We start from the raw sequence: 23,791 nt of genomic DNA on the forward strand, positions 1-23,791 counted from the left end.
GGGCATGGTCATGCCCCTACCCCCTAAAAAATGGGGAAACAGTCTTTCTGCTCCCCTGCAGACTAAAGTATCTCATCCCAATGGCAAACAGGATGTTATTTTGGGTGTTGTTTATATAAGTGGGCCAGGAGAGTTTGGCTAACTCCCAGTATCATCCCACTTGTAATGGTAAATAGCTGCACCTTTTGGGCTTTGGTAGGCTGCTACCTAGGAAAAGCTATCAGACCCAGACAGTTCTGAAAACTATACATCTGGGGGAGTCAAGGGTGGTGTGCTCTGCATCCATCCCACACAATTTTCTTACCAGCAATGCCATATAAACCTCAAATGCTGACTGAAAACACACATTTTTCCTCAATCTTTGTGGTGGAAACTTCTGAAATCTGCAGGAATCCAGAAAATTCCTATCACCTGCATTGCCCCACTTCTTCTGCTGATAAAATTGATGTATCACTTGTGTGGTTGGGCCTAGTGCCAGAAATAGGAACATACCCTACCAATGGCATTAGGAAGCCCATTGCCCTTGGTTTGATAAGTTCCTGTCGCTGGCACTAGGCCCATCGACACAAGTGAGGTACCATTTTTATCAGACAACTTAGGAGAATGCTGGGAAGAAAACTTTTTGTGGCTCTGTGCATATTTCAGAACTCCCCATTACAGAAATGTAAGAAAAATGTGTTTTTAGTCCAAAGTTGAGGTTTGCAAGGCATTCTGAGTAACACAACCTGGTGAGAGCCACTCAAGTCACCTCATTCTGGATTCCCCTAAAAATCTATTCTTCAGGAATGTACAGGTTTGCTAGGTTTCAATAGGTGCCAGATGAGCTAGGGCTAAAAAATCACAGCTACCCACTTTGCAAAAAAAGGACTGTTTTCAGTGGAGAAATGTGTTTCGTCCATGTTGCGTTTTGGGCCGTTTCTTGTCACAGGCACTAGGCCTACCCACTCAAGTGAAATACAATTTTTATTGGGAATTTTTAGCTGGGTGAAAGGGCGTTTGTGGCTCCCCCCAGATTCCAGAACTTTCCATCACAGAAATGCGAGGAAAATGTGTTTTTAGACAAATGTTGAGGTTTGCAAGAGATTCTGGGTAACAGAACCTGGTGTGAGCCACAGAAGTCACTCCATCCTGGATTCCCCTAGGTGTCTAGGTTTAAAAAATGTACAAGTTTGCTAAGTTTACATAGGTACCTGCTGTGCTAGGGCCCAGAATCCACAGCTAAGCACGCTGCAAAAAAGGGGACAGTTTTCAGTGGAAAAATTGTGATGTGTCCATGCTGGGTTTTGGGCAGTTTCCTGTTCTGACACTAGGCCTAACCACACAAGTGATGTACAATTTTTATCGGGAGTCATGTGGAAATAAAGAAGAGTAGAACAAGTGTTATCATCAATTGTCTTTCTCTGCATTTGCTCCTTCCAATGTAAGACAGTGTGTGAGAAATAAGTCCTTTTGAGGTATGCCATTTAATTCACATGCTAGTATGGGTACCCACAAATTCAGAGATGTGCAAGTCATCACTGCTTCTAAACCCCATATTTTGTGCCCATTTCAGAAATACATAGGTTTCATTGACACCTATTTTTCACTCTCCATATTTTACCAAATGAATTTGGTACACAATAAAAAACTATTGCAAGGTGCAGCTCAGTTAATGGTTCTTGGAACCCTGGGTTTTTGGTGCACCCACAAGCCCTGTATATCCCCACACCCCGAAGGTCCAGAGGAGATAACAGTATATTGCTTTAAATAGTTTTTAATTTTTTTAGAATAGTTAAATAGTTAAAACTGTTACAGATGAAAACATAGACACAAATGGCTGTTTCTTTCAACTCAATCTCTATATGTTTTTATTTCAACTGTTACTTTCTATAGGAAAACCTACTCAAATGACGCCTTGCTGAATTTAGCATTTTGTCTACTTTTCAGACATGTATAGCTATCTAGGATCCACCACTGGTCTCACAACCATTTCTGCCACTAGCTGGAAGGAGGTTGAAAGCACAAATAATAGGTAGAATGGGCTATGTCCCAGTAAAAAGCCAAAATTGTGTTGAACAATTTGGCTTTCTGATTCAAGTCTGCCTGTTCCTGAAAGCTGGGACGATCATGATTTTAGCACTGTAAAGCCTCAGTTGATGCTATTGGCAGGGTAAAAAAAAACATACCCTTTCTTCTGCAGAACGTTTTCTGCGTTTTTCTAAAAAGAAAAACACAACGTTTTAGCTGTGTTTTGGCTGTTTTCTCAGTCCCCTTCAGGGCAATCTACAAACCCTGGTACCTTTGGAATTCCCAAGATGTTGGAAAAAAGGACGCAAATTTGGTTTGAATACTTTTTGTGGACAAAAAGGTATAAGGGTCTGAGCGTGAACTACCCTAAATAGCCAAAAAAAAGGCTTAGCACTGGTGGGGAGGGGAGACTTAGCAATGAAGAGGTTGATAAAAAAACAATGTAACAACATAACAAACAATAACATTAGTAAACTACAAAAAAACAGACTTTACAAACTATTTACATTTTTTCTTCCCTCTCATTACTAGGTAGTAATACCTCCACCCCTTATGTTTCATATGCCTACTAGATTTCGATGTACATAGATCTTCTTTTCCTTTGTTTCAGCCACATTAGCTTTCCAAACAGTATCTAATTTAATAGTTTTTTTCTGGCAGGATACATGGCTACAGAGTCTTTTAAAAAAGATATGCAAAAAGGAACAACCAGTGTGTTACATCCTTTACAGGTTCACAAAAGTATTGTAGGTGCATCATTTAAAAAGGAATGCTCTCACTTGCTGAGAGCGTAAGGTTTCCTCTGCAGACAGAGAGCTGCATCTTTAACAGTTTCCTGTGTGCAAAAGCAATGCGGGCTTCCGCAGGAGGTCGGGGGCTGGCTAGGACCGGGGGCGCCTTTAGGCTCCTCCCATGGTCCCCAACGCACACTGGGTGCCCTGATGGTCACACAGGATTGATAACCAGGGCTCGGGGAATGGGTTCCCCGGGGCTGAAATTGGCCCGGGGGGGGGGAAGTTGTATAGCCCCCCTCCCACTAAAAAAAGGTGTATAGTGAGGCCGGACCCCGAGGAATGGGGCCTGCGGGGCCAAAATCACCAGGGGTGGGGGGCCACCCGCCCCCCTAAAAAAATGGGATGGGGTCCCTAGGGCAGAAATCGGCGGGGGAGAGGCTACAAGGCCATCCTCCTCCAAACAAAGAATTAATAATAAAAGGCTGTGCCCTGGGAGATGGTGTACTGGGGCCGAAATCAGGAGGGGGCAGCGAGGCCCTTCTCCCCGCCCAAAAAAATAATTATTAAAAGGCTACGCCGTTGTGGCCTAGATGCTCATTTCACAGAAATTAAACCTCAACAGGAAGCACTTTCAAATATAAGCGTAGCAGGTGCCCCAGTAGAAGCTCTACTTCTGAAATGGAAAAAAAAGTGAGCAATGTGGGGTTGGCTGGTTAGGGGGAGTTGGCTGTAGGGACTAGCAGCAGGCCAGACACCCTGGCCAACCCCAGTCACGCACAGCCTGCCAAACGACCACTGCGCACAGCTGAAGGCCATGGGTACCAGTGGTTGCATTCATGTATAGTAATGAAAATTACTTTACACTTTAAAAGAAATCGAAATTCACTGAAAGAATCAAAGGTAACAGGGACGTTATAGTTAGAAAACTAAATTTCAAAATTATAGAAATTCAATTAAAAAGCAAAGGTTACAGGGGCGTTATAGTTAGGTTCTTAATTTACTCACACAAAACCATAAAATTCTGCGGTTTTAGTAAGAGTTATTTCAAATAACTATAATTTGTGGCCTTAGGTAATTATAACTTGTGCCCTAGGCATGCACTGCTAATTAACCCAGATATTACAGACAACTTTTCTAGCGTCAATACAAAATATCAATGAAACATTAGAATACAAATTATTGAAGAAAAAACTGTGCATGCTGGGGGCGTGAGTTATAGTTATCTTATGCTGTGAGTTGTAGTTACTAGAAATAATAAGAAACACAAGTGGTGGCTAGGCACGTTGTCACTCTTGCTGACCTCTGTGACGATCATCATCATTTTTCATGTATTAGTTGTATCTAAACATCAGTATGTAAAGTAAGCAAAATCATTTTTTTAAAATCTATTTTATTAATTTCAACACATAGGGGGTCATTCCGACCCCCGGCGGTCGGGATGCGGGAGCACCGGCAACAGGCTGGCGGTGCTCCTCAGGACATTCTGACCGCGGCGGTTCAGCCGCGGTCAGAACAGGAAAACCGGCGGTCTCCCGCCGGTTTTCCGCTGTCCTGCAGAATCCTCCATGGCGGTGCAGCTTGCTGCGCCGCCTTGGGGATTCTGACACCCCATACCGCCATCCTGTTCCTGGCGGGCCATCCTGAACAGGATGGCGGTATGGGGTGTTGTGGGGCCAATGGCATGGGCACTGCAGGGGCCCCCGTAAGAGGGCCCCTCTTTGTATTTCAGTGTCTGCTTTGCAGACACTGAAATACGCGACGGGTGCCACTGCACCCGTCGCACATACCCACTCCGCCGGCTCCATTCGGAGCCGGCTTCCTCGTGGGGAGGGGTTTCCCGCTGGGCTGGCGGGCGGCCTTCTGGCGGTCGCCCGCCAGCCCCAGAATGGCCTCCGCGGTCTTTCGACCACGGAGCGGCCATATGGCGGCTCCCTCCAGGCGGGACGCTCCCGCCGCCCGCGGGGGTCAGAATGACCCCCATAATGTCAATTGCAGATACAAAAACTGGGTTAATGTGTACCACATTCCAAAGGTTAACAAAGCAGTTGTTCACTGATTCATATTCCAGGTCTATCATTAGACAGCAAGCATTACAAACAAGAAATATCGACATGGTTCATTGCAGTATCATGCGTCACCCCCAATGGCCCTGTATAAGCTATGCCCATTCCACGTCCCACCAATTGTCTTGGTCTCTATAACATATTACAAGCGTTAAGTCCGGTGGAACCAGTCCCACGCTTCTCTGACTCACAAGCGAATGCCCAAACGGTCAGGCAGATCAACTTTAGTATTAATAGAGTGCACCCAGCAACAACACAAAGCCCCCCTAACTTCTTAATGCCCACTTCATAACCCAGGGGAACTCAACAGATCAAAACCCTTCCGGCGTCACGCCCACAGTGTAGTGAGTCACGGCAGGCGCTCATCGTTTTTAGTCTCCAACTTAACAACCAGCGCCTCCCATATGTCATAGCCTGTAAGTGCCTGCCCCTTGTCCTGCAGAGACTGTTACACTTGTGTTTCCACCCGTGCCCACCGCAGTGTTATGGTGCACCAGCTGGATATCTCTGGTACCTTAGATGCCTTCCAGCTCATGGCAATTAAGCGTTTGTACATAATAAACGCCAAGTCAGCAAAGTTATGAATGTGTATATGCTGCTTAGCTCTGGGGCGTATCCCCAAAAGACAAGACTATGGCTCTGTGATGTCGGTAACAGCCAGACTTTCTGTTATGGCCTACAGTCCCACACCATATGATAAAAGTGTGCTGTATGGAGCCCACATCGGGGGCATGCCGGATTAGGTGCAGGGTGCATGTGCTGAATACGGTGTGGGAACAAATACGTCTGGTGTACAAAGTTAAACTGGGTGTAGCAGAACCTAGGGTGCCGGGATACCTGTTGAAGGGTCACAGATCACACATCGGAGGTCCAGGGCTTGAGGAGGACTGAGTTCCATCTCTGTTTTTCTGCCTCAAGATTATTGTCATTCACACAAGTCAGTGCTCTATATAGGTTAGTAATTACTTTTTTTGAACCACTATCTGAGAGCAATAAGTGTAGAGTGGGAGAAGTCCCGGGTTCCTGGTCCCCTCGTGCCCATGCTTTTTAATCAGGTGACATATAGTATAGTATGTCATGAATTGCCCCAGTCCCACCAAGGCAAGGTCCCTAATAGTGTCAAAAGACATCAAAGCAATCATTAAAACAATCCCCCACTGTCTCTATCCCTGCCTCCACCCATGGGGTTATGAAGTGAGTATTGAGTAGCCGCGCGCCTCCTGGTATTTGGCCCAACGGAATGAGGGGTGAGTATGGGGGACCGGACCTTCCGCCCTGTATATATCACTGCCAACAAGCGTGTGCTGCCAACAGCAGATAATTTTCATTAATGTGCATCACTTTATGGTCAGTTAGCCACGTCTAGAGGGGGATACCTCTCAGCTGTGTACGGACCCACACTGCCACGGATGATTCAAGCCTGTTCATCCGGTATAGCGGCAGTGCAATTGTGCTGCCGCATAATAATGTTCACAATTCGGTGCACCCAAACCCCCCTCCCGCAATGGTTTCTGCAGAATAGTGAGTGCAACTCGGGGCCTATCACGCACCCAGATGAGTCCCAACAATAGTCTGTTAAGCTCACGAAAGAAACTCTTGGGAACAACTATAGGCAGTGCTGCTAAGTAATATATGTTTGCTATTGCCACCCTGCCCAAGGGAGAGAGAAGAAGCGAGCACCAAAATTAGAGCGAGCCTTTCATAGAGCAAAGCGTGCGTCCCAGGTTACCATCCCCCAGGTCTTCAATTTTATGATATATTTGTATGCCCAAATATTTAAAAGTATCCAAGCACCACTTCAGCCGACTTGGGGGAAGTGCCTCTCCCATCACCGCAAGCAGTTCAACCAGGGGAAACAGGCAGGATTTGGACCATTTAACCCGCAGCCCTGATATATTGCTCCATATGTATACAGCAAGGACATCACTTAGGGCAGCGAGGCCCACCCACTATCCAAATAAATCAATGCATCATCTGCATATAGCGATATAATGTGATATGTCCCCATCCGGCATATCCCCCACTGTGCGGCCTTTGCGCGCAACCGGGCAGGCAGTGATTCCATTGCAATGGCAAACAATAAAGGTGATAGTGGGCACCCTTGTCTAGTCCATCTACCAATGGGGAAACTTTCAGATATTATTCCTCCCGTTTTTACCCTAGCTATGGGATCAGCATACAGAGTCTGCACCCATCGCACGAAACCCCGTCCAAATCCCATGCGACGCAATGTGGCAAACAAGAAGTTCCAGCCCATGGTATCGAATGCCTTCTCTATGTCTAGGGACACGGCCAAGTTTTCATATGCATCTGCTGGGGTGTCGCCAATAATGGTGAGTAATCTACGGATATTTAAGAACGTGTGGCATGAAGCCATTTTGATCTTCATGAATCAGAGTATGTATTGCAAGGGCGAGTCTGTTCGCTAACACTTTGCCTAAAATTTTAGTCTAGATTAAGAAGAGACAGTGGTCTATATGATTTCACATCTGTGGGATCGCGGCCAGGTTTGACAAGTACTACAATCAGTGCCTCTCTTTGAGATGCCGGGAGCAACCCGTGAGTCCATGCCTCCTCAAACACATACAGCAGAGGACGCAATAGGTCCTGCGCATAGGAGGCATAATACACTATCGGCAGGCCATCCATGCCAGGAGTTTTATTACGGGCTATTTGTGCTATGGCCACACTAATTTCCTCTAATTTGAGGGGTTTATCAAGCTCCGCCATATTCTGTGCAGATAACTTTGTGATCGGCGTCTCACATAGGAATGACTCCATGCGCTGAGTGTCGCATGACGACTGCTTTTGATATAGGCCTGTGTAGTAATCTTTAAAAGCATTGTCAATTGCTTCTTGTGAAGAGACCATTGTCTAATCAGTCAGGTGTATAGCCCCAATTGGGGTATGTTGCCGTTCTTCACGTAACAGCCACACCAAGAGCCTCCCCGAGCGATCACCCTCCGCATGCAATCGCATTAGATGGTAATTATAATCATGTCGGCAGACATGCTGATCCGCCTCCTCATACATCTGACGCTTAGCACGAAGGGGTTCAAATGTCGCTTTATGCTGCGTGACTGCTATCTGCAATGCACGCATATCTTTCTCCAGAGTGACGACTTCACCATGCAGCGAACGGCGCACCCACCCCCAAGGAAGCCGAGAGGCAATGTCCCCTCACCACAACTTTATGCGCATCCCATTCTGTAGCCCTCAATTCGGTAGACCCAGTATTTAATTCCCAGTAGTGCTTAATGCAAGTGTTTAATTCCTCTCTAAATTGATTGTCTAGCAATGCCTTACTCTGCAGACGCCAGGTGGGTATTGTGGAGCGCATTCTTCCCCACTTTACAGTCAACAGCAGCAGGGAGTGGTCTGACCCCGTCCTGGACAAGTAACCTGATTCCTTTATCATAGAGCACACAGTAGGAGTTCTCCATAACAAATCTATTCTGGTGTGTATATCAAGTATCAAAGAATAAAAAGAATACTCTCTGTGTGTCGGGTGACCCATGTGCCGCATGTCATACACCCCGGTGTCCTTAGCCCAAGTCGTTAACAAAGTGGAATTCCGTCTGCTTATTGCTCCTTTCAGAGGTAAGGATGAGCGATCTAATAGCACATCTGGGACACAATTAAAGTCCCCTCCCCAAATGGCAGGCATAGCAGGGTCAGTCAACAGATCAGGAAAAGTAAGCAACTTCAATATAATAAATATGAAAATATATCAATATTTGCAAACCACGTGTAGTTGATCGCTCTAGAAAAAAAACGTGTCATGTAATTCAGTACTGAAGTATAGACTAACAGCATAATTTTTTGAGTAATCCACTAGTGGCAGTCTGTGAAATCACATCACATGCCGCAGTATGCAACTATATTAACCATGCTGGCATTATCCCATTGCTTGGCCAGGGATGTCATCAACATATTATAGCATCATACTTCCAAATGATATTTCACATAGCATAACCAAAAATAATAATCCAGTGTGCAAATCCAAACATATGACACATGCCACTTAACATAAGATATTCACAACCAGTAAGGAATGTTTGAACAATTGTTGCAGTAGTAAAGTGGCAAGTGCAACAAGTGCTCATAACCAGATGCATTTCCATGCCCCTTTCTACATTCAGCTGCTGTTGAAAATGCAAGTAAGTTGCTTAGCATTAAAAATACAGTAATTCCATGCACATATGGCTTGAATATGGATGTGTTCCTTCCCAAATATCTAGCAGCAGTGGCAGTGTATATAATGTATCAAAGGGTGGGGTCCTAAAGTGCAAATACGGCAAGTGAGTTTCTCATTATACAACTTGCACAATCAGTCGCAATTAGTTATCTATAAAGGCGATGTGAGGTATATATATCTGGAATATGGTTGTGTTTCTTTCCAGGCATTCAGCAGCAACAGTAATGTATATAAAGTGTTGAGGTGCATGGTCCTAATGTGCAAGTTCTGCAGGGAATCATATCATTATCCTATATGCACACAAAGCAACGCTACAATATCTATACAATCCCTATCAACTGTCACAATGTCAGAAAATGGCTATGTTCCTTTGAAATCCTAGCAACAGTAGCAGTGTTTATAAAGAGTTGGGGTGCCAGATCTGTTATCTGCAAATTTCACAAGGGGTTGTGCCATCTTACTAAAGGAACCCTCCACAGTGATTAAATTCCCCTAGAATAGCTATAAAGAGCTGTAGTGCAAAAATAGTAGTAAGGCAACGATCCCTGTCTACTCTGATGTTACTGTTACCATACACATTCTCAATCTCTATTCTCATACTGACTGGTTGACCCTCTGTGCCTTGTCTCAAACGGTTCGCAATTTCTCTTTCAAAATAATACGCAAACGATAGACTGAAGGGGTGTAGGAAGTTGGTTCTGTATATACTATCTCAAAGTAAGAGATAGTGTGCACAGAGTCCAAAGGTTCCCCTTAGAGGTAAGATAGTGGCAAAAAGAGATAATTCTAATGCTCTATTTTGTGGTAGTGTGGTCGAGCAGTAGGCTTATCAGAGGGTAGTGGTAAGCATTTGTTCTACACACACAGGCAAAAAATTAGGAACACACACTCTCAGACTTAACTCCAGGCCAATAGTTTTTATATGGAAAAATATATTTTCTTTATTTATTTTAGAACCACAAGATTCAAGATTTGAAGTAAATACGTAAAATGCAAGGTACTCCACACAGGTGAGTAGGGAACTTTGAATTAGAGCAGTAACATACACAGTTTTAGTTAAATTGACAATAAGCTATTTTAAAAGTGGACACCGTGTAAAAATCAACAGTTCCTGGGGGAGGTAAGTATTGGTTAGTTTTTCAGGTAAGTAAGGCACTTACAAGTTCAAGTTCCTGGGCATAGGCAGCCCACCGTTGGGGGTTCAAGGCAACCCCAAAGTCACCGCACCAGAAACACAGGGCCAGTCAGGGGCAGAGGTCAAAGAGGGGCTCAAAACACATAGGCACCTATGGAGAACAGGGTGCTCTGGTTCGAGTCTGCCAACAAGTAAGTACCTGTGTCTTCGGAGGGTAGACCAAGGGGGTTTTGTAGAGCACTGGTGGGGACACAGGACGGCCCACAAAACACAGCCTCAGCAGCACAGGGGTAGCCGGGGGCAGTGTGCAAAGCAGGCGTCGGCTTTTGAATAGGAATCAATGGAGGGACCCGGGGGTCACTCTAGCGGTGCAGGCATGGCACGGGGGGACTTCTCGGGCCAGCCACTGACTTGGCTAGGCAGAGGGTTGCTTGAGGGTCACTCCTGCACCGGAGTTCGGTTCCTTCTGGTCCTTGGGGCTGCGGGTGCAGTGGTTGGTCCAGGCGTCGGGTTCCTTTTTTTCAGGCAGTCGTGGTCAGGGGGAGCCTCTGGATGCTCTCTGCATGCCTTGCTGTGGTGGTTCAGGGGGGTCGTCTCGGGTTACTCACGAGGTCGCAGTCGCCTGGGAGTTCTCCCTGTAGTGTTGGTTCTCTGGAGCTCGAGCCGGGGGCGTCGGGTACAGAGTGTGAAGTCTCACGCTTCCATCGGGAAGAGTGAGGTCTTTAAAAGATACAGGAAAGTTGCAAAGTTGTTGCTGTTTTTGAACAGAACCGCTGTTCACAGGAGTTTCTTGATCCTTCAGTTCAGGGCAATCCTCTGAGGCTTCAGAAGTCGCTGGTCCCCGTCGGATGCGTCGCTGTGAAGGTTATTTGAGTCTGGAGACAGGCCAGTAGGGCTGGGGCCAAGTCAGTTGTCATCTCCGTCGTCTCTGCAGAGCTTTCAGGTCAGCAGTCCTTCTTCTTGTTTCAGGTTGCAGGAATCTGATTTCCTGGGCTCTGGGGTGCCCCTAAATACTAAATTTAGGAGTGTGTTTAGGTCAGGAAGGCAGTAGCCAATGGCTACTGTCCTGGAGGGTGGCTACACCCTCTTTGTGCCTCCTCCCTGAGGGGAGAGGGGCACAGCCCTAATCCTATTGGGGGAATCCTCCAATCTCAAGATGGAGGATTTCTAAAGGCAGGGGTCACCTCAGCTCAGGACCTGTTACGGGCTGTCCTGACTGGTGGGTGACTCCCCCTGGTTTTTCTCATTATCCTTTCCTGCCTTGCCGTCAAAAGTGGGGGCAGTGGTCGGAGGGAGCGGGCATCTCCACCAGCTGGGGTGCCCTGGAGTGCTGTAACAAAAGGCATGCACCTTTGAGGCTCACCACCAGATGTTACAGTTCCTGCAGGGGGAGGTGAGAAGCACCTCCACCCAGTACAGGCTTTGTTCCTGGCCACAGAGTGACAAAGGCACTCTCACCATGTGGCCAGAAACTCGTCTGGTTGTGGCAGGCTGGCAGAAACTGGTCAGCCTAGCACTAGGAGTAGGACTGGTATTCAGGGTGCATTTTACAATAAATCCCACACTGGCATCAGTGTGCATTTATTGTGCTGAGAAGTTTGATACCAAACTTCCCAGATTTCAGTGTAGCCATTATGGAACTGTGGAGTTCATGTTTGACAAATTCCCAGACCATAAACTCTTTATGGCTACCCTGCACTTACAATGTCTAAGGTTTTTCTTAGACACTGTAGAGGCATAGTGCTCATGCACATATGCCCTCACCTGTGGTATAGTGCACCCTGCCTTAGGGCTGTAAGGTCTGCTAGAGGGGTGACTTACCTATGCCACAGGCAGTGTGTGGTTGGCATGGCACTCTGAGGGGAGTGCCATGTCGACTTAATCATTTTCTCCCCACCAGCACACACAAGCTGTGAGGCAGTGTGCATGTGCTCAGTGAGTGGTCCCCATGGTGGCGTAATACATGCTGCAGCCCTTAGAGACCTTCCCTGGCATCAGGGCCCTTGGTACCAGGGGTACCATTTACAAGGAACTTATCTGAGTGCCAGGGCTGTGCCAATGTGGGAACAAAGGTACAGGTTAGGGAGAGAACACTGGTGCTGGGGCCTGGTTAGCAGGGTCCCAGCACACATTCAATCATAACTGGCATCAAGAAAAGGTAAAACGTCAGGGGGTAACCATGCCAAGGAGGCATTCTCTTACAAGGGGCCTGTTATATATCAGAATAATCAGATGCTGGTGATATGAGGGTGAAAATAGTTGAATAAAGTGCAATGTGCAAAACCATCTTGTGCAATGTGCAAAATCATTGCAGTGCAAACAATATAAAATCAAGACTGTAAACCATCATGCACTAATCAATTATGGTCTGCTGATACAGTGACACTCCTTTCTAGTCAAAACACCAAGGGATTAATGTACATTTCAAAGAGATGACCAACATGCAGAAGTAAGTCCATGACAAATTCAGATCAGTAGAGTCTAGACAGGAAGACAGCAGGTGGAAACACCATTGTTCATCTCAACTTCTTATCCCACAGCATCTGTCTTTGGGTGTCACCACCGGTCGATATGTGCATGCAGTTCCGCATATAATGATCCCAGGGTTGTCTGAGAACCCAACAAGATGATCACTTTTGATTCACAGCTATGTAGATCAAGTTTGTGGATGGCTTTAATATGTCTAATGCCATAATATTTGAAGCTACTGGGGTTCCCTCCATGCACCTCCCAATAATGTTAAGCCTTAAGCCAAGGGATAGACTCTGTCTTTGTTATTAATGGCCCTTAAGGTCATGTAAAATGTGGACTGTCACTTTATTGATGGTGGTCCCCACGCATCTCATCTGGCAATCACATTCGAGGTCGTAGACAACACAGCCAGTACTGCAAGTGATTGTCTCAGATATTTGTCGCAGTCTTCACTCAAACGTCTCATATGCCTTCACATTTCCATAAGACCAAATTTTTCTTGGTTAACCAATTCTCCTTCTTATTGTTAATAAACATACTTCTGGTGAGTATATTACCCAATGATTTGGCCTTCTGGTAGGTGATCCGTGGACCTAATTTGGCTTTGATGTGCTCATCATAGGCCAATTCCATGTTAGTATGGACTTTATGAGGGGATGCTCATTTTTATTTTCCAGAACGAGACCTATCTGGGATTGATTAGGATTGATGTCTTCTACTGCAGCAGAATCCTGGATTCTACTCCATCCTGTGCTGTATAGCAGTTCCTCTCTGTGTTTAGACAGCACTTTCTGGTACGCCTGATCAAGGATTTTTGTTGAGATATTTCCTTTCTAAGAATATCTCTATCATAGCCTGTGCTTCTGTCTTAAATTCTGTACTTAAGGAGCAGATCCTATAAGCTCTCAGTAGTTGGCTATAGGGATACTACACTTGAGTGCTTTGGGGTGCCCACTATTGCCATGAAGGATTGAATTGCAGGCAGTCTCCTTGCAGAAGATGCAAGAAATTAAATGCCATCATCCACATCTAGAAGCACATCCAGGAATACAATTCCAAAAAAGGGGTGCACCTTTTATATGATACTTGCACAGCACAGATGTCTATGAGCAAATGATAATTTAAATGCTTGGCTTTCAATTCAAGCAGAAAATTATCCTTTTAGATTTTACATATCTGCTCAAGTCTTGCTTTTAACTGTGTATGTATTTCAAAATGTGCAATATGGAGGGGAGGCGCATTGTTTGGGTGGCTTCCTTGTTTCTGGTTTGACTCACCAGTACCCATGGCCTACATTCTGAGCCAGTGTCCAACATTTGGTGCAAACCGAGCTTCAGCCTTACTTGGCTTGCCAACATCTGATGATACCCACTTAGGGAACACATCTCTGGAGCTAACTGCACCAGTGCCATCACCACCACAGAAAACAGGTCCAGGGGACCTAGGGAACACACCCATGAGACAACATCACAAGTGCATGAATAATTATAGGAAGCAAGGCTAGTGAGTAAAAGAAAACACACCTCTGAGACCACTTCACAAGTCCCTGGATCACCACAAGGGCATAGAGCACCTCCCCCAACAAATCACTAGGTACTGCACTGCTGTGCTACTGATCCCAAGGGTTTGAGATCTGCTTAGGGTATACCTTCCAGAGCCACATTTTGGTTGAGTGATTACTTACCCTTCTTCAGGCAGAGGAATCTATGCTTCATTCTCTGTATCAGCAGGAGGGTGCATAGTAGCATAATTGATATGAAAGCAATAATTAGACCCAGGAGCACTGGGCTGGTCCCTGGTGGAGCAAGAAAACAGATATCAGTCCAATCAAGAAAAGATTATTGCTAGTACTTCCTGATGGCATACAGCTACTACTTGTGGTGGATGGACTAGCGGTGCTGCCAGCTGAGGGTGATTTAGTGGTGCTAGCTATGAAGGAAAGTGTGACCGCATGGGTTGTGTAGATGTGGTAGACCACTAATTGTGGGTTGTGGCATAGCAGAGCTCTATATTGATGGTTCGGTAGAAATACAGTAAAGTAGAATGTGTGTAATGGTGAAGAAGAGATTTTCATTGGAATAAGCAGGGCTAAAGGTCCCCAGGTCTATTGATTGTGTGAGACAGCATGTGGCCTTGGCGGCCTCTGGATATAACTGCAGCTTCGCAGAGTCCTGGAGTCCTCTCTCGGATGTATCTCAGATACCATGCATCCTTCTCAAGAAGAAGAAATGCCAACTGTATTACAACAAAACAGATGTGCCTAGCAGAAAAATTAATGCTGGCACAGTAGATGCATTTTCTAATAGTTTTTGGGAGAAAGTGTCATCTGTTGTAGCCAACTGACAACTGACAGGAAGTTACAGGGTTTGGGCATCCCAAAGTGGACAGATCCCTAAGATGCTCAGTGGTCCTGCAGAGGATTATGTGTCTCCTTAGAACACCATAGAACTTAGGCTCTTCACACAGAAACTTTCCACTCAGCTCTAAGGTGCCATCCTCAGCTCCTGGAGTGTAAGACTAAATGGGGAGATCACAGTCACAGCTATTGCTGAGACCCACAAAAGACTAATTGATGTTTTTCTGGGAATAAATAGGCTGTACTTTCCAGCTGCCTTGGGTACACTGATTTGTAAAGATTCTTAGCCGCTGTCTTCAAGAAGTGCATTGCTAACTAAAACTTTCATGCCTTAGAGATCAATAAAAAGAGTGCCATTACTTTTGACAGTAATTAACAATTATTATGAAGTGTAAAAAAAATATTCACCTTGTGTGCTGTGCTAATTCAGAGTGCCAGTGCTGTTGTTGGATGCTCCATATAAAGAGCTGCTCTCCACCTGGAGCATGGGAACTACACAGACTCCCCTGCTTCCTTGTTTCCATATATATTTATCACAGAGTGGTGGTATGTAATTATAGTTAGGATTGCCAGAGATAGAAATTCCTCAGATTTTTCACCATTAATGACTTTATGCCTGTTTGAGGAATCTCATTGAAACTTTCCAGTCCCATTTCTTTTTCAACATTGGCAGAAGATGGAAAATGTTGGTGGCGATTGATCAAGAAAGAGCAAAGGATAAAAGAGTGAGGGTCTCAAAATGCTTTTGGGCACCAATGCATTTTTCCATACATGGTGTCCTCACCCTGCTGAATTTCCATGAAATCTGGTAGGATTACACGTTATGATGGGCAGAAGATCCATTTTGGTACTACAGGTAAGTAGGTTAAATATTTTTAAGATATAAGGCATTTTAACTTAGTGATATCTGTTGTTGCAGTACTTTTGCAAAGGTTTGTGGTATTTCACCGTAATTTGCAGAAGTACTGCATTATGTAGCGATGACAAGGAATTATGTGTTTGGCTAATGAATGCCTTTACAAAAGTTAAAGGCAGACATGTTGTTTGAAGGGGCACTTTGGCTGTGTTCTGCATTACACCTTTAAATATAGGTAAGGATTAAGATTCATATTTTTCCCCTACCTATTACTACTTTATGAACGTGGTAATAGGTAGGGAAAATATTAATATGTTTCTATAAAAAAAATTACAAATGTATGGAGTACCAAGTACTTCCTAGGAAGTACTGTGGTTCTTAAAATACATTTTTAAAAATTTAAAATTAAAAATAAACTGTACTACACTATATTTTACAAATATAGCATAATACAGTGTATTTTCAATTTTTAACATATTTAAATCTTCAGGAAAAAAACGTACAGAGAACCGTTGTAATACCTACAAATCACTGCGTTACTTACATATTTTTTTAATAAACACACTTCTCCCTAAACTGCTAGACAAATATATAAAAAATTATAAACACATTTCTCTGTTATCACTTTCATTAGGTTTATTAGGTAAGTAGCAACAATAAAACATAATACTTACCTATATATAATGTCCCTACTCCACAACGCATAGAACATGTGCAGAAAACTACATGACTGCCATATACATTTTGTAAATACAGCCATTAGCCAATCACATGGTGACTTCTTATCGGCATGTACTGTGGTATACCACAAAGTTACAGCAGTATACTGTGGCACAATACATTACTAATTATTTTAACGCTTATACCTTTAACACTATTTAAACCTTCCAACAAAAATTTGCATTTAAACCGCATAATCTATATTCCTGGCACATTACATTTACATCTGTCCACACACTTTCATGTTGCATGTTTTTGAAGTACCACACTCTACTCTATGCCACTCCATTGTATGCCACAACACTCTATGCCACTCCACTGTACACTATTACACTCTACACCACTCCCCTCAAAGTCACTACACTATACGTCACTCTACTCTATGCTACTCCACTCTACGCTATTCCACTCTAGGTAACTCCACTCGATGACAATACACTCTACACTATTCCAGCCTATATCACTCCACTCTACATCACTTCAGTATTTGCCACTCTATTCTTCACACTCCACTGTAAAATACTACACTGTACACCACTCCAGTCTATGCCACACTAGTCTACGCCACTCCAATGTACGCCACTCTAATGTACACTACTGCAATCTACACTATTCCACTGTGTAAAACTCCACTCTTCCCCACTCCCCTCTATGCTATTCCACTAGATGGCACTCCACTGTACATCAGTCGACCATACGCCACTATACTCAACATTATTCCACTCTACACCACTTAACTGTACGTTACTTTATTGTATGTCACTCCACTCTACCGCATGCCACGCAACTGCACTACAGTCTATGCTTTTCCACTCTACACCTCTCTACTCTACACCACTCTGTTCTACAACACTCCGGTGTACGCCACTCCACTCTACACTCTAGACTCCACACTATTCCACTGCACTCATCCCCACTCTATGACATTACATTACATGCTATTCCACTTTATAACACTCCATTCTACAACACTCAACTCTGCCATTCCCCTCTATGGTATTCCACTATATGGCACTCCACTCTATGTCAGTCTGCTGTATACCACTACACTCAACACTATTCCACTATACACAGCTCCTCTGTACGTTACTTCACTGTATGCCTCTTCACTCTATGGCACTCCACTGTACAGCACTACAGTCTTCGCTATTACCATCTACACCACTCTATGCCACTCTGTTCTACAACACTCCAGTGTACGCCACTCCACTGTATGACTCTCCACTGTACACTGCTCTGCTGAATGCAACTCCATTCTACAATACTACACCCTATGCTATTTCACTCTATGACATTCCATTCTACAACACTCCATTCTATGCCACACAACTGTATTCAATACCTCACTACACCTCTACAGTGTACCTCGCTCTATAGTACAGCACTCCAGTGTATGCCATTTGATTCTACCCATCTCTACTGTATGCTATTCCACGCTATGCAACTCCACTCTATACCACTCAACTCTGCCCCACACCACTGTACACTATTCCACTATATGCCATTACACTCTACTGCCATTTCACTGTACGCAACTACCCTCTACGTCACTCCATTCTACACCTCTCCACTATATGCCACTCTAGTCCACACCACACTACTGTAACCCACTCCACTCTATGCCAATCTACTACACTCTATTCCACTGTAAGCAACTAGACTATAGCCAACTTCACTCTTCACCACACCACTGTATGGTATCCCACTGTACACTACTGCACTGTACACTACTCCACTCTACTACACTACACTGTACACCTCTCCATTCTATGCCACTTGACTCTACACCACTACACTGTTCGCCACTCCTCTGTACACTACTCCACTGTATGCCACTTCACTCTATGCCATTCCACTCTACGCTATTTCACAGTATGACACTCTACTGTACACTACTACACACTATGTCACTCCAGATTACGCCACTCCTCTCCACAATATTCCACTCAATTCCACTCCACTATATGCCACTCCACTCTATGCTATTCCACTTTATGCCACTCTACTCTATGCCAATTTTATGATACGGCCCTCCATATACACTACTACACTGTACACCACTCCAGTTTACAACACTCCACCCCACTCCAATTTACGCTTTTATATTGCATGCCACTCCACTCTATGACATCAGACTCTACGCTCTTTCACTGTGTGGCTCTCCACTAAACGATATTCCACTGTACGCCACTGCTCTCTCCAGCACTCCACTCTACAACACTCCACTAAATGCTTTTCAACAGTACACCCCACCACTCTACGCTTACTACCCGATATACTACCTATCCCTGAACTCTCTAGGGGCCAGATGTAGGTAACAGTTTGCCCGTCGCAAACAGCGATTTTCGCTGTTTGCGACATGCAAACTGCACTATGCAATGCACAAAACCCGTTTTGCGATTCGGTAACCAATGCCAGATTGCTTTGTGACCGCGAACGCGGTCGCAAACCAATCACAGTTTGCACCCATTTGAAATGGGTGGTAACCCATTCGCAAAAGGGAAGGGGTCCCCATGGGACCCGTTCCCCTTTGTGAATGGAACTGCAAACATTTTTTCAGAGCAGGCAGTGGTCCTATGGACCACTGCCTGCTCTAAAAAAATGAAACAAAAACGTTTCATTTTTCGTTTTTGTAATGCATCTCATTTTCCTTTAAGGAAAACGGGCTGCATTACAAAAAAAAAAAAAAAAACAGCTTTATTTAAAAGCAGTTACAGACATGGTGGTCTGCTGTCCGCAGCAGGCCACCATCCCTGTGAATGCCGCTACTCGCAAGGGGGTCTTGCGCCTTTGCGACCCCCTTGCGAGTCGCAGATGGTGTCAGGGACACCATCCTACATTCCAATTTACGACTTGCAAATTGCGAGTCGCTCTGACGCGCAATTTGCAAGTCGCAAATTGGAATCTTCCTACATCTGGCCCCTAAATGCCTTACTACCATTATAAATTGCCTATCACTGTACCCTTACTACCCTCTAAACGCTACCTGAACCCTAAAAACACCTTAACACCCGTATGCACTACCCCTTCATAAGCCCTAAAAACTCTTTTCAACTCTTCTGAAAAACTAAAAAAATAAACATATAACCAGATATTAAATACATTTTTTAATATGTAATAAAATGTTTAAATATTCAAATAAATATTTAAATAAGTTCACATTCTGCGACAGCATCCACCGGACGCGAGTTTGGCTGATCGAGAAGAACTCAGGCTATACAAGGAGGTTAATAGTTGTTGGGATACTTTAAGTTGGATCACACTTAACGGATATAGGCAGCGACTGCACCGGGAGGGAGACAAATCTGGCAAACTCCTGACATGTATTTTGAAACGGGAGGGGGAGGCCCTTCTTATATTGTATATCAGGAACACTGACGGCGAAATGCTCACAAAGCGCACAAATGTTCTGCGAGAACTGGCAGCACATCTCCAAAGGGTATCGAGGGCTGGTGCTGTCCCATCCGAGGAGGGTGTGGGATTTTTTTTTTAAGCGGATGATGCTCCCCCGCATGGGTCTGGAGAGTAGGGATGCCCTTGAGACTGCGATCTCCGCAGAGGAGGTGAACGAGGCAGTGGCTGCAATGACTAAGTCCAAATCCCCCCCGTAGTGATGGTTTTCCTATTGAGTTGTATCAAACGTTCTCCTTGTCTTTATGGGAGAAACTACTGGAGGTCTTTGAGGAAGCTTGTGTATGTGGTATATTGCCGGACACCATGCGTCACGGCATTGTCTGTTTGATGCTCAAGCCGGGGGAGACCCTGGAGACCCTTCCTCGTATCGCCCGCTTACCATGTTAAACAGTGATGTTAAAATATTTTGTAAGATCTTTGCCACTCGTCTACGTGGCGTGTTTACAGGCCTAGTGCACGAGGATCAATGTGGGTTTATTCCTGGTCTTAGTACGTCATATAATCTGAGCCACCTGGCACATATCCTGCACGAGACCGAAGATTTGGAGAGTGAGTTGGCATTAGTATCTTTGGACTTGGAAACGGCCTTTGATACATTTGAGTAGGGTTATCTTTTAGAGGTCTTGCAGGGCATGGGGTTTGGCCCCGGTTTCTGTGCTTGGGTGCAGTTGCTGTATATTGCTCCTACTGCACAAGTATGGGCGGGGGAGAGCTTTCGCACATCTGGGAGATCAGTAGGGATGCCCGCTTTCGCCTCTATTGTTTGCTCTGGCGGTGGAGCCGCGAGCGAAATGGCTTCGCAAGAAGATGGAGCCATGGGGGATGTGGGTGGGACGGTCCACTCATGTAATCTCTCTGTATGCGGATGACGTATTTGTTTACATACGGGATCCTTGTGTCTCGGTTCCAGTGCTGCTGCGGAGGGTGGAGGTTTTTGGGGCTGTCTCTGGTCTCAGAGTTAACAGAAAGAAGTCGCTCCTGTTCCCCTTGGGATCCCTTCGCGGAATTTCGTATGCTGATCTCCCTAGTGCAGGCCTTCAGTGGGAGGTTGAGAGGTTCCGGTACTTAGGTATCTGGGTCACTCACTCTAAGGCTGCGCATGAGAAACATAATGTTGAGCGAGTAGTGGCTGGCCTGGAACGCTCGTTCTCCTTTTGGAACAGGTTGCTTCTCTCTGTGATGGGCAGGGCTGCAGTGGCTAAGAAGGTGTTCTTGCCACGGTATCTATACTTGGTTCAGAACTCTTTATTTCCGCTGGCTACCCGGCTCTTTTGTCGTTTGGATAGTCTGTTGATCTCTCTGGTGTGGGCCGGTAGGCGAAGTAGGGTGGCGCTGCCGGTGCTGCAGAATGATTTTGAAGGGGGAGGGTTGGCAATACCTAACATCAGATACTACTATTATGCAGCACATTTGCAATATGCTGCCAAGTGGATGACGGACACTGATAACTGTGAGAAGAGGCTGTATGGAGGACTGTGCGATGGGCAGTCATTGGTGCACATATTGATGTCAGGGGGCAGATCGGACTCTGCTGCGCCCTATCCCTGCCGGGATTTGGGAGCAGGTAGTTAAACCTGTACCCAGATGAGCCCCTTTTGATAGGGAATTGAAGTTGTGGGATGTGGCCCCATTTCAGAATATGGAGAAGCTAATGTCGGTAGAGGCGTGGAGGCTTGGAGGTTGTGAGGTAGGGACCTCTACCCTAATGAAGAGTTTCTCTCATTCACTGACGCTCAAGATGTAGTTGATCTGGGTCCTGGACAATTTCTGCAATATGCGAAAATCGACAATGTGGCACGTGAGATTTGGAGTGGTTTTCTGGTCGCCCAAAGGCTTCATCGGTGATGAACGGTCTTATTAATTGGGGTGAGGGGATGCATTTGATTGCCCGGTTTTACAAAGCTCTGCAGGTGGATCAATCAAGTGTGGTCAGCGCGGGCATAAGACTTGGGAGCCCGACCTGGGGGAGCCCATAGCGCATGCTGACTGGGATTTGGCTCTTTCTTTGGTGTGTACGATGTCATGCAATCACATGTTTAAGCTGCTACATTTTAATTTTGTGCATCAAGCGTATTTGACGCCCCATCATCTAAACAGGATTGACCCGAACCGTAGAGTGTGCTGTCCTAGGTGCGGTGAGTTTGGTGCTTCCTTCCTTCATTTGGCTTGGACCTGTGGAGCAGTGTATGACTTTTGGCAGGAAGTAGTACCACAATTGAGGAGGCCACGGGATTGGAGTTAAGGGCAGTGCCATTGACCTGTGTTTTGGGAGTAGTGAGGAGGCCGCGCGGTCGGGGGGGTTCCATAAAAACTGGCACAGCTTGTGCTGGTGCTTGCCAAACATAGAGTAGCAATCAGTTGGATGAGCTCCCGCAGCCCGGCGGTCTCCAGTTGGCTATGGGATTTGCTGGAATGGGGTGCAGCTGAGGAGCAGCATATGCGCTTGACAAGAAGAGATGAGAAGGTGCTCGCTGATGTAGCGGCTTGGGGGACTTTGTTGGAACGGTTCACTGGTGTGGAGGACACGAGATCTGTAAGCAGCGCGGAGGACAAGGGGGGTGGGGACACTCGCTGAGTCCTCTGCACAGGCGGCGGCCAACTATGGTGTTGACACGGTCCTATTTGCATGAGCTATTTAATGATTGGTCTGGTTAGAGATGGTGGGACCGTGGGCTATGTCTGCACAGTGGTCGTGCCTCTTACAGGACTTGAATCCAATGGTAATTGGCCCTCTAGTTCTCCTCTGTAATGATGATGTATTATCTTGCTATTATCTGCACTGTATGTATGTTCTTGTTGGTTTACTTTATTAAAACTCAATAAAAACTGTTTAAAAAAAAATAAGTTCATATGTAAATAAATTACGCTATTTTAGTAATTACATTAAATGTACTGTTCAATTTGTGCATGTTTTAAACTAAATGTAAATTTCAATTAATTTACTTTTAAGTTGAAGAGAAGTTAAAGACCACAGGTACTTGCAAACATTTACCAGGGGGACAAAAAAAAAAGAAAACCTTTGATTAATCTTGGATTCCCGACTTGCCCAAATTGTGTGATGCTAGGCAATTGTTTTATTTTACTTTCCTCCTTTTTCTTGTTTATCACATATAAGAGGACCTTGAATTATCTGACTTCAGGATATGCACTGTATAAAACCTACTCTTGCATTTTAATTAAGAAACTATAATTTTGTCCATGTATAATTGCAACCTAGGCTACTCAAAGACTACACATAACAATTGACTTGCTCTTAGTTTACTATTAGCATTGTTGTAGGTGTGGGGAAAGCATAAGTATTTCTAAATACATGTTTGCAAACTTTAGTTTTTAAACAAATACACTTCTCTATGCACTGATATAATATGATGTACTAATAATAACTGGTTCTGCATGTTAATGAAATACACTCTTTGGATTTAGGAAAGACTTAATCATATGTTTACATGTTTGTTGCAAGATGTCTTTAAAAATGAAGGTTTTTCTACAGCTAAGTAGTGTGAGGCACCTTAATAACTTCCTTTCCTCAAGTGATCCTTTCCCAGTGCATCTTTCAGCCACTGGCCAACACTGGGGGTGGGTTATAAAGGGCACTCTGGGTTTCCTTTATTTTCCTCTCGAGGCTCGGGCTGCTCTGGAAGAGCTTCCCGAGCAGCCTGAGCTTTTTTTTGCTTGATGATCAGTGTGCATGATGCTTTGACATCATTACATTACATAGGCAAAAGTAAAAGGAGCCGAAGGATTCACTGAATGAGTGCCAGAGAGGGATATCTCAGTCCCCGCTGAGCAGTGATTTTTATGGGAGAGGTATTGTTGAAAAGGGCAGAATCTTCCCC

General features: G+C 45.0%; 1 protein-coding gene across 1 annotated transcript in view; it reads right to left on the reverse strand.

Moving 5' to 3' along the window:
- Positions 1-23,791, reverse strand: part of LOC138303747 (uncharacterized) — a 191,618-nt gene that overhangs the window by 90,707 nt on the left and 77,120 nt on the right. Inside the window, exon 7 of the mRNA XM_069243124.1 lies at positions 14,294-14,404. Coding sequence (XP_069099225.1) covers positions 14,294-14,404 — 111 coding nt within the window. The remainder of the gene's footprint in view (positions 1-14,293; positions 14,405-23,791) is intronic.

The sequence above is a fragment of the Pleurodeles waltl genome, chromosome 7 (genome assembly GCF_031143425.1).
Source record: "Pleurodeles waltl isolate 20211129_DDA chromosome 7, aPleWal1.hap1.20221129, whole genome shotgun sequence".
NCBI lineage: Eukaryota > Metazoa > Chordata > Amphibia > Caudata > Salamandridae > Pleurodeles > Pleurodeles waltl.